The following is a 12,696-nucleotide window of genomic DNA, read 5'->3' as shown; positions in this document are numbered from 1 at the left end:
TCCTAACAGAATAGCTTACTCAACATTTTCGTATACAACTTTCATATATGTGTAACAAAAACCAAGTCTGAAACAGCAAGTTAAAAGTAGTTGCTTTACATGTTAGTTATATACCTTAATTCTGAAAAATACCAGATCTTTTTTATTTATATTAAAGCTTTTCACAAAATAATCACTAAAAACAGGGCAAGAAAAAGATTAATATGAGAAAGTTTGTAACGAGAACATAAAAACCTCTTACAGAGTATCCTTCACACGAAACAGCGTGACATGACACAGCAATATATGTCATCATATTATCTCTAGATAGAAGAGCTGTTAAATTCTAAAATATTCAGAAAAGGATTAAAACCTCAAGTGAGACACAATAAAAAAATGTGGCTCTTAGGAACATCCACTAAAAAAAGAATGTAACTATTTTTAGATAATACGTAAGAAGCAGATATTTTTCTCTTCAGGGATTTTTTTCCACTCCAGCTTTAATAAACATTATCACAACAATGAATATTTCTTTAAAGTAAAAAAAAAGTATGTTCACAACTCTTGTCTATCTGAAAACACCATAAACAGAAAATAGAAAAAGCAAATGTTAATTTCATACCTGCCTGAATTTTGCACGAGCTTCCTTCTCTTTCATCCTTCCATGTGCAACTAGGTAGTCAAACACTTCTCCTGACCATGACAAGCACAAAACATCAGTCCTGCTGCCCAGGTTTTACTTTTGACTGTCATGCACAATGAAATAATGCTTGAAAACAACATCTCCCTACCCCCCCGCCCTTGGTGGGAAAGGATACAGAAGCAGACAAGAAAAATTCCTTTCTGCTGTTTCCATTGGGTTTTATTTTTCAGACATGTAATAGTCAAGACATACAAAAAAGGGACCCTTCATACTAAGGCTTCTTCAATTTTAAAAGATAAATCTGCTTAAAAACCGCTGTGAAACAACGAAGACTAATAATGAAAAACATCTATATTGCATATGAGACAAACTGGGAAACAGGCAATTTCTTATCTACCGAATTTGTTTCACTTATCTCTAGTGGCTTCACTTGACAGTATCTGTATTACTTCAGCTTTTTCCTTCTTATTCTCTAATAAAGCTGCTCCAATACCTCTCAGATCCCCACCTTTGGGGTGCCTGAGGAGCAGCCTTTCCTAGCGGGTCCCTATCCCTGTGCTGGGCTCCCTTCCCACATTCAGACATTTCCCACACAAATGCTGAGCAGCTCCTCAAGCGGGGACCCACTGACCCTCTCACTCCCTGTGGTCCTGCCTGTCCCTTTCCTTGGGATCCTTATTCCCATCCCCCAGACCTGTCTCTCCAAGTGCTCTGGCACACATTTGCAAGACAAAATGAGGCACAAGTGGTTGCCTTAATATAGCAGATAAATACTGAGCGAAGTTTTTGCCAAGATCTGCACCAGGTTATCTCCTGATATTCCAGCAGAAACTCAGAGCAGTAACTACCCTTAAGCAAACCTAACAGGTTACTTTACAGAACTGGATGCAAGCAAGAAAGTCAGCTCTTGGAGGTCCACTGGGACTGTTGTAAAAGCCAGACTGGAATAACCCATAGACCATAAAATCCTTAAATCGGTCCTAGGCATGGAACGGGCATGGTTTTCTGTATTTCAGTTTATCCTTAAAGCAGAATTAAGAATCCACTTACCCCCGCTGGCATATTCCATTACCAAATACAACGTCTTTTCAGTTTCAATAACTTCAAATAATTTTACTGCAAGAAAAATGAATGAGAGAGACATTGCAGCAGGGAACAAAAGCACAGCACAACCAAAAAATTATACTGATGAAGCGAGTATAATTTATGGCCAGTGATAACACTAAACCATATGAAAACCTTACAGCCTTCAGGTTAGCATTCTTTTGAGGGGAAAAAAGCAAAATTAATTTCTAAATCACGGTTGATAATAAAGCATATTAATTCACAATTTTCTCCAAAGTTTATGCACACTGTACAAACGAGTTCATGCTGAAATTAGTGTTTAATTTGACACAGACGTCTTTAAAATCATACAAACCTTCCCTGTTTCACTATTAAACTGCTTCCAGTTAGAAATCTGAGATTCTGACCAACCAAAAACTGAGTGGGTACCAGAAACATTAAGTTTAAAAGACTTTCCTCAGCTTGTAATAGTACCTACTTGTTTAAAGCAAACACACTCCCACCGCCACCCCCAAGAAAACAAAAAACAGCAGAAGCTAAGAATGCTGGAAAAGCAACAAACAGTTTGAGGGATGAGAAGGGAGTGCCTAGCATGTAATAACTTGTACACCTCATCCATACCTTGTATGCAACAAGCCCTCTGGCCGATTCAGGACCATTAAGTGTCTCTGGAACAAGACTGTCCAGCCCTCCTCAGCCAGAAGAATTGTCATCACAAAGTAGGGCCCTGAAGCTGTGGGGCAGGTGAAAGAACTAAAGCAGAAAGGGAAAATTACATACTTTGTAATTCTGATTTTCTGGAAACATCAGTCAATGGGAGTCTTTCCTAGACTCAACGGAGTTCTGCTACTTTCACCCAAGAATCTCATGCTCTTTGGCCTCAAGAGTAATTTCAATGGACGAGGGGAGTTAGGACCCTCAAGAGACTGGAGCGCTCAGCATCTCCTAATCCATGTTAAGGCTTTCCTGGACTGAGCAGCTGATCTCCTCAGAGCAAAATTCTTGTTCCAGCCCGAGTCAATAAAGGAGGGGAGACAATGAAGCATTTCCTGAATGCCCACTGTTCCTGTTATCTCAAGAAAGTTTCATGAACAAAAGTGTAACATAAAGTACATTCAAATAAAGATTCAAATAAAGCCAAAGAGACTAAAATATAAACAGTATAATAATAATAAAAGTTTGCAGAAATGCAGGGCTCCTACCAATATTGGGATGATTCAGTATCTTCATTATTCGTACTTCTCGAAACAACTGTTAAGGAAGAAAGAAAATTTTCTTACTGTGTATTTATGATGGAAAAGTTACACAAGATATGCGATTTTAGATGGCAAAAAGGAGCAGCATAAGCCACATAAAATAGCACTAGCATAGACTATAGATAAATATAGTGCAGTGAACTGCAGAATAGGTAAGCTATACCTTATACATTAGATAAAAATAACCACTACCAACTACATATCAAAACCAAACTGATTTTTAAGCTTTATACAAACAGACACAGATAAGTTTTAAAGCCCTTTCTGGATTTTCACATTGACCAAACCCAACAGATTATTCACAGAGGTTTTTGTTACATCTTTGCTCTCATTTCTTTGGTGATCGGGAAGCTCAGCTAACCACCCTGAACACATACATAACTGCAGGTGCAAACATAAGGTGTAGCACTACAGAAAAGTCAAACACACAAATGTTGAAACACAATTAGAGACCAGTAATCCTGATGTTCTGCAGTCCTGCCACTCCACAGATGTGAAGCAGGTGAGTTCACTTTTCTCACAACTACCAAAACTTACACAGCGATGTCCCCTCTCCCCATAGTAAGGCCTGAAGGTTTATGATTGATTACAGTCTGCTTTACAATCCTGAGTCACATAATTAAAAAGAACTGGACAAACTCATAGCCCCAAGTGTATATATTTAAGAAAATGGTGAGTTTGCCTTTTATTTTTTTTTTTCCTTAAAATCAGAAACAAGGCATCTTTGCTCTTAAATTTCTAGTATGCATGGGTTTATTGATTAAATAAGAGCTGAAGCAAGACTAACCTAGGGGCTCGAAGGGAAGAAGGCAAACAAAAGGAATCCTAAACGACTACATAGTCCTATTATTCTATACTTGAGGCTGTCTAAGCTTGCACTGTTTTACTTCAAGCGAACAGCATATCTGCATCATCACATCCATTTACTGTGCTGCATGCTCTTTGGTCCTATATTGGGCTGAAGTAGGATCCTGAAATGAAGGAAGAAAAGCTTGCTGGCTTCAGCCTAATGTTCAGATATTTTGGAAACATCTTAGCACTACAGTCCTCCTTATGGAGAAGCTTGGTTCAACACACAGAAGTGCACTGTTGCTATTTTGCTCACCTGATGTCTCAGAGGACATGTCTCCCTCCATTTTCAAAATTAGTCCCATTTGTTCAGATATTACTCTTGCAAAAGGGTACAAAGATGTAAGCCAGAGACTGAACACCTCATCAAATAGTAGCACTTTAGTTTCTATTTTATGATGCCTGAAGCTACGAGTTAAGAGAAATTCTTTTGCTTAGACAACACTGATGTTTCTTCACTCCATTTGTGCAACTTAGTCACAACACTTCTAGAATTTTGAGATTATTCTACAAGACTAGAGAGTAACATCTTTTTGAAATTCAGCTTTTGATCAAGTAACATTATTGTAGTTCTACCTTAATTATTTCAAGCTAGTTACTATCCACGTGCCTTGTAAGTGCCCTTAAAATGATTTCAGAAGGAATCAAAGACCCTAAAAGCACTTTTCTGAGAAAACAAAAACAGTATGATACTGTTTGCTTGTGTTCAAAACGTAACACATGGGCATGTAATACTATGCACTAGAAATAACTTCAGCAAATATTGTTTCCTCATAAAGCCAGTCATACTCATGAAAAAAACCCCTCATATCAGGCTGTTCTTTGTGCATTTATGTTTTTCTAGGTATTTTAATTTGTTGCACAAGAAAAGGTTTCTCAGTTAAATCAACATCAATTAGTTAGAAGCTAATAAATCTAAAACAGTAGGTGGTATAGCTTCAGAAGAGCTTTTAAGCAGGTATGTAGAAAACTGCAATTCCTGCCAGAAGATTAGAAAGATATTTCATATTTCATAACTTAACAGTTACAGCAATGAACACACGTCTTCATAAGCAGGATTACAATATTTGGCTTCTATAAATAAAATAATTTCAAAACTAGAAAAAATATTACTAATAAACACAATTTTACAAATAACGTGAAGCACAGCAATTGAAAAAAAATTGATGTGCATTATTCTACTTAATATTCTCACAGGATCTAGAAATTTATTAGTTGGTTTAAGATTCAAACTGATTTTACAGGGACACTAAATTTTGTTCCACATAATACACAAATTTTTCTTCCATAAAGGAAAAAGCCTATCAGGAAATAGAATAAAAGTCTATTTTCCTCAATAGAGAATATTAGTGACTTCTAGCCTGATGCAGATACTTTGTTACATGAAGAAACCTTTACTTGCTCTGATTCTGAATAGAAGACATTACCAAGACCTAAATCACAGAATCACAGAATCAACTGGGTTAGAAAAGACCTCAGAGATCATAGAGTCCAACCCTTGGTCCAACTCCAGTCCATTTACTAGATCATGGCACTAAGTGCCACATCCAATCTCAGTTTAAAAACCTCCAGGGACGGTGAGTCCACCACCTCCCTGGGCAGGCCATTCCAATTCCAAAGCATAGCTTTATTCCATACAAACACCAATACAATTTTTTACAACATCTTGTATTATATATCCCGTTGAACAGATATTTTTCAGAAATGAAGTAGTTACTCTCAACCTTTTGAAAGAAAGCAGCTATTCTAAGGCAAATTCTAAATGTATTCAAAGTCACAAGGTGAATCTTGATGGTTGGTGACTCTGAGGTGGGCTTCTTGTTTGTTCGGGGATTTTGACTCAAAGGCACTTTTAGCGCTGGTTGAAATGCATTTGCATGCTTAGAGCAACTACCGGACAAGGCTGGAGCAGCCAAAGTTATCTTAGAAGATGCTAATCCAGACAAATCACGTCAAGAACCAGCTGAATGGATAGTGGCTATTTTATTATTCAGATAGGACAATGTCACAGTATCACAGTATCACAGTATGTTTGGGATTGGAAGGGACCTCAAAAGATCATCTAGTCCAATCCCCCTGCTGGAGCAGGAACGCCTAGGTGAGGTCGCACAGGAACATGTCCAGGCGGGTTATGAATGTCTCCAGAGAAGCCTCCCTCCAAACGTATGAGAGGATGGAGAGAGAGAAATCAGTAGAGTAAGACTGAAAGAATATTTGAAATCTTGGAATCTACCTGCAGGCACCTGCTGACTAAACAGCTTGCCCTGGAAAAGATCAAAAGACCCCAGGTGATGGTAGTCCCTACAGAAATGCCCCCTGCAGCTGCTTGCCCATTGCTGAAACTACAGCACACAAGGTTGCCTTCTTCATGGGGAGATCTACGTTCCTCTCAGAGTCGATATTTTGCAGTTGTTATTGGCTTCTGACAAGCTTCTAGCAGTTGTGTACTTGGAACCTGGTATTTTCAGACCTTTTTCTGAAGTAACTCAGGTATAGGCATTTACAAATCAGGCAGATGTAACTCATATTCCATAATACTGCTATATAACTAAGTCAAGTAGCTTTGGTAAACCTGCTTGGCTTGACAGATACTTTCCAACCCAGAAAGAAAGAAATTGTTTGCAAGGCTGAAAGAAGAGAAGTAATGCAACAGTACCGTGTAGACACCACAAACACAGTCACATTACACCTTGTGTTGTTCCTGGCCCATGCAGTCAAAGGGGATGTGTAAGGGTCTCTCAAAGGTGCAGTAGGGAAAAGGAACCTAAGTTTGATTTAGACACATCTAAAAATGAAAAGAAGCCCTCCGACACCCTAAAAAAGGGAAAATCTGAAATGTCACTTGCTAATCAAACCCTTTAAGAAAAAAAAAGCACCTTCTGCTGTGCTAGCATTTTACAGAAGAGTGACAGAATAATACTTCAGAAACAGCTCTAGCACAGCCAGTACAAGACAACATCTCCAGTGTAGCAGACATGCAGAAAATAGAACAGCTATTTTGATATAAATTCTAGTTATGATGAAACCCAAATACTTACATTTGGGAACAAATTATAGTCATAACTGGAAAAAGCTGAGTCAGCACACTATGTTACGATCAAGACAGTGAGTTCACAAAAAAAGCCAGCTCTATCTTCTAAACAGGCGCTCACTAAGATGAGAACCACATACTGAACAAATTGAAAACAAAATAAAAGGCAGTGCCCTTAATTTGTTTATCTGTTTAAAGAGGTAGAGGACCTGAAGGAAGAAACACAATATAACTTAATACTATCATGTTGCATGCACAAGGATGCAAATTTTAAAATTTATAAGGTCACCTTACTTGTGTCATCTCCTAAAATTCGATGGTTTACGATAAAACAACTAAGTCTGTGAAGTACCCTGTCCATACCATATGGCATAAATAACATTGGACAGTGGCTAAGAACAAACTAAACACCTTCTTTGCTTTCATATCCGTGACTAACTACAGACCCAGCTTCTATGACACTTTCAGAAACTCAAGTATGTGCTCAAATATTTCTGTTTACAAAACAAAATAGTGCAGGAAAAGCTACGATGCCTCAACTCAATTAAGTCAGTAGCAAGTACTATGGCAAAACCTACTTGCACTTGGTATCCCTTACAGTACAGTGAATGGCAGGAGGACGGTTTTGTGAATAACCCTGTGCCTAAGATCACTACATATTCGTCTTGTTTGATTAATAATAATCAATAGTGATCGAAGGCCTAAAAGTTTTGCTGACCTGCATACAACATACCAGCTTTGAAGTTTTAAAGCCTGTCCTGTCAACTATGCTAATTTAGATGGGTTCGAACTCAGGAGTGGTATTTTTGTGGCAATAACATACTCCAGCATTCCTCTATAAACAGTAATTAGAAAACTTCCTATTATCACCACTTCCCATTTCCAATGTTACCTCTTGAAATAAAAATTGACTACTTAACAGTGCTACATACAGTATAACCCTGCTGACAAATCATAAGAATTCACATTACAATGATACTACATTGTACATAAAGAATCACAAACTTTACGTAATAGTTCACTGCAGAAATAAAAATAAAGATGACTGATTTCATGGAACAGAATAAGAATTTTTTTATTGTTTTATCTACAATACACAAATGACCTATCAGAATACTGTAAGAAATAATTCCAAGCATGCTGATGAACCACTCTCCCACCCTTATTTGCTTTAAAAAACTACAATTGCCTGAGTGACTCTGCAAAAACTGTGCTTACATTTACTTAAAAGCTTTCAGGGAATCAATATTCAGCTTCACTCAAAATTATCAGAAAATTGTAGACATTTAGAGCTTCAAAACAAAGATTATTTTTTCTGAAAATTACAATGAACATGTTACAAAGGAAAACTTTATACCAACAAGTTATCACACTTTCCAGTGTAAGCAGAAGATGCATGGGATAAATATTTCTAGAAGTTATTGAAGAAGAACGGAATTGTTGTTAAATCCCTAATTCAATTTCTGTCCTTAGCTCTATGATAAGCTGCTTCTACCTGTACCTAAAAGTGTTTCTCTTATCATTTTCCCACTCAAAAAACACGTAACAGCAGCAATGTCCTACTACATGAGTGTTTTGTGTGCTACTGGTGCAGTGTGACAGCATATTTTGTAAGCTATGAAAGTTTCATTTATACTTGGAATGATTTAGCAAATTACTGTTGAATATTTTTGTGTAAATATATCTTATCGCTAAAGCAATTACCCTAGAACTATCTCTTTCATGCTTCATTTTCCTGGACATTTTAATGCTTTTTATCCTCTCTTCGTTCAACAATGAGACAAATTCAGCTGGCTCTCCAAGCATAAATACCAAGCTAGGTAGGAAACAAGCCACATGAGCAGCACAGGATTTCCCCAGTATGCTCTGTCACGTCCTGCCTCTGTGGGGCCCTCTTCACTAGCCCAAGTATTAGCAAAGAGATTTGCTTAATATAGAATATAGAACGTAAGGATAGCGAAATTTTGGATGGACTCCGCACAGCAGGTTGAATTAAAAAAAAAAAAAATCCTGAAGAACCCACACTCAAAAATACTACAGAAGAGAAACTAAAGCAAATAAATCAAAGAATTAAAAGACATCAAAGAAAAAAGTCATATTTAATTTCCCATAATCAAAGTTACACAATAAAATAAATGTAATGGCAGCCAGAGATAAAAGAGAAACAAGCCCTAGCTTCTCTCTCTCTCTCATTCTACAGCTATGGACTGCAGCAGTCCAGTATTTGTAAAGAAAAAATATCCCCCCTTTGTTTTTTTTTTAAATAAGGGGCAACCTCCAACAGGACAATGCGAAATTTCTGTGCTTCAGCTAAAACCAAACATATGCATAAATAGTAAAAAAAAGCCCAAACCAAACAAAAATCTCCCAGGGTTTTGTAGAAACACTCATCACAATGGTTATGAAGGACTTCTGAATTTGTCTACAGTTACAAATAAACAAGAATGTTCCACTTATTTTCAGCCATTTTCTCAATTCTATATACAAAAAGCTAAAGGTCCATTGAGTTTAACAAATATTTTATTCAAGCTGAAAGAATATAAAAACAAAAGGTAAAAATTAAATTAAAGCCATGAAATTGGCACTCTTATGTCCACAAAACCTAATTACTACATTAAAGAAAAATCCAAGAAAAATACTATCCTTTACAGCATTATATCTTGATTTAGTATGTAGACAAACTACTTGTGTACTTAAGATTTTCTTGTCAGCAAAGATTAAAGCTGAAGGAGGAAGGAAGAGCAAAGAAGTGATGTTTAGATAGGAACCATGCAGAGCAACTGCCTTCAGACAAATTGCACATGCACATTATAGCCAAGCCAGTAGGATACCAGTCTCCTAAGGTCACAGGTACACCAAGATGTTTGTTTAGCAAGATAAAGGGACCAAACATTTTGACAAGTAAATAAAAGATCACAGTTCAACTGTTCATAGAATTTCAGATATTATGGTGTATTCTTACCTTTTGCAGACTAGTAGGATTTAGCTGGGTTTTATCTATTATTTTCACAGCGACCTTTGGGGAAAATAAAAGCAAAGCACGGATTACAAAACTCAGAAAAATGTTTGAACAAAAATATATTGCACTTCTGTGAGCAAAAGCATAGATGTGCCTATAAGACGTGTATGTGTCTACTTTTATGCATTTCATCAAGCAAAACTTCCTCACCTATTATGATCTACCAGTAGGAGTTCAGAACTTTGCCACAAGATGGTACCACCAAGGAATCAGTTTTATACTTATGTCAGTGTTTGGACCAAATAATGTTATCCTGTTTACTGCAAAACCAGGGCCTTCAAACACGAGATCAATCTATGTCTCAATACATTTCAATATCAAGGATCTATCTATCAGTAAGATTATCAATACCAACAAAGTTTAACTACCATTAGATTTCTCTTTGGTTTTGGAAATGGTTAGGGTTGAACTGACCCACTCCCACCCCAAAATACCCCTTGATGCGCAATAAACTTTTTTATCTCTTTAACAAGGATTTACATTCTTAAGAAAAGGAGCCATTAGATGGAGAACACTCAGGCACGTCAGGTAACTTTTCTTATATTCTGAAACAAGCTTTTTGCACCTTCCTTTGCAATGACAAAATATGCACTTTTTCTATTCAGAAGAGAAAGGTAGTATAAAAGTAAACATAGTGAAAGAGAATATAAAACATTCTATCAGCCTTTTTTTTTAAAGGCTTACCTCTCTTCCAGTAAGCACATGCCTTGCCAGTTTCACTTTGGCAAAATTTCCTTTTCCTATTGTTTTCAGTAAGCGATAATTTCCAATGTGAGGATGCTCTTCATTGGTAGATGTAATGGAGTTTCTACATCGGGGGATGTTTTGTCTGCTACTCGACTTGATAGGCTGCACATGTGGTTCAGTGTACCCATCCACAGAGGTATGCTGGAAGACGAATAAAATAGTTGGGAATTTAACTACTGGGATTTTAGACAGTTACAGCAGAACAGACTGTATAAAAAGGTGGAGGGGGAGTAACTTATTTACTTTTACAATATAACTGACAACTTTGGATGGTAGCCCAAGCAGGACATGCTGTTTTCAGGCAGAGAAAAAACGTCTGTAGAAAGATTTTACCAGCTCCAAAAGCAAAACTAGATACACTTAGGCAGTAATCAAGAAGCGATTAGACTTTTTAAAATGTGAAACTATGCCAAACTACACACTACACCACTATGTTGCAAATAAACTTGTCTAATCATAATCAAATTCAGTCTTTTAAAAATACACAGTACAAAAAAACCATTGGTACTTTGGCATATTTGGAAACAACGTTTCACTCAATTATTTTTCCTTAACTTTTTTCACTCAGCATTATGAGAAAAATATTGCTTCAAGTAAGCTTTGTTCCTCAAACCTGTTTGTATATTTTTGTAAGTCACAGAAGTTCTCATTCAAGTAATAATCTACATATTTAAAAATAATAATCTATTCTTAAAGAAAACTCCATGATATAAATATATTTTAAATCTCAAAAAGTCTGAAGAACTAAAAGGCTGTTATTTTTAATGCATGCCACACATCATCCCACATTAAACGTTAGTCACTGAAATCTGCAGTGCTTCTGTACTCTTTTAACTTCCAAGTATGTAAGAGGCAAGATACAGATGGGGCTTGGACACGTTCCAAAGAGAAACCAAAGTAAGGGAAGATGTCAAAGGGGTGTTAAGTGTTTCAGTATATCAAATGCTTTCTGACATTAGTGGTAGATGGATACAAATGTTTAACAGGTAAAATTTAGCCTCTGATCTTTTAAGTTACAGCTTTTAAGGTAGGCAAATACTGTAGGCAGAAAAAGTCTTCTCAGACCCAGTGTTTAGATTTTGTAACAGAATGGGATGCTTACTCCCAGCTCACCCAGTTCCAGCTAAGCATAAAGCACCAACAAAACTCAAAAGACACCTGAGTATTTTCCCACTATTCAATGCTACAATCAAAACGTGGGTATCTTGGTATCTTTATACAGATCCTGTTTCTTTACAGACCAAAAGCCCCCAGATCTTTGGCCTGAAGCTGAAAGCAGAGTCAGAAGGCAGCAGGTGGTTCCACTCTTTCTCCCAATACCCAACCTAACACCAGTCTATGCTGATCTCACTCGTCATCCCTCACGCAAGTAGCTATTTTCTTATACAAAACAGTATTCAAAGCAGTGCTTCCAACTTCAGACTGCATTTATTATAGACCTAAGTCAATTCCCTCCTGTAAACACCCAGGCTTACAGATAGTCCCACTGAGCCCGGCACAGTTATTTCAGGACATAAGCACTAGTAGAATTGGGAAAACTAGCAAACAGCTGCAACGCAACCGGAAAAAACAAGGAGTAGACCACAACCAGAATGTTCTTCCCAAATGTAGCACAACTCTGCTTACATCACCTCCAGCATTATTAATTATTCACTATGGCCAGGAGAACAGTCCTAAATAGAATTTTCTGTTTGTCTTTTCATTACCTGAGTCTCTCTGCAAAATACTTTACTCCCACTGCTGAACAATTTCCAAATTACTGCAGAACCAAGCAAGCCAGACATGTTTAGATTCTGTATATCAGACAAATTTATTCAACCATGAAATAGCACACTAGCAATAGTATTTATCCTTTGGAAGCACATAATTAAAATACTTTCTGTGGACTTGGAAAGAGAGGATCAGACGGACAGCTCCAGGCAAAGAGGTTTTGAAACATTCCTTCAACATCAGATACGAGTCCTACATGCAATAAACCAGAGCCCAAATACAAGTCTTGCCTAAGAAAAAACACCCTGAAATATCAATATTTGTTTGGTGCTAATAATTAATATATTACATTAATATAATAATTAACATATTATAGCCGTACCTAGAACCTTGTCTA

General features: G+C 36.9%; 1 protein-coding gene across 8 annotated transcripts in view; it reads right to left on the bottom strand.

Annotated features, from left to right (window-relative positions):
* MARK1 (microtubule affinity regulating kinase 1) overlaps positions 1-12,696 on the bottom strand; it is a 59,413-nt gene that overhangs the window by 25,197 nt on the left and 21,520 nt on the right. For 6 of the 8 annotated variants that reach the window (XM_080341528.1, XM_080341532.1, XM_080341529.1 and 3 more), the window contains exons 2-6: positions 10,527-10,730; positions 9,786-9,839; positions 2,890-2,938; positions 1,673-1,738; positions 602-672 (exon numbers count right to left, since the gene is read on the bottom strand). In XM_080341528.1, the coding sequence (XP_080197654.1) occupies positions 602-672; positions 1,673-1,738; positions 2,890-2,938; positions 9,786-9,839; positions 10,527-10,730 (444 nt within the window). Of the gene's footprint in view, positions 1-601; positions 673-1,672; positions 1,739-2,308; positions 2,441-2,889; positions 2,939-9,785; positions 9,840-10,526; positions 10,731-12,696 lie in introns of those variants that run through there. The other 2 variants (XR_013921956.1, XM_080341534.1) reach the window with 2 other exon arrangements.

This window comes from Nesoenas mayeri, assembly GCF_963082525.1.
Source record: "Nesoenas mayeri genome assembly, chromosome: 3".
Classification (NCBI taxonomy): Eukaryota; Metazoa; Chordata; class Aves; order Columbiformes; family Columbidae; genus Nesoenas; species Nesoenas mayeri.
This window is presented reverse-complemented; position numbering and strand designations above follow the sequence as displayed.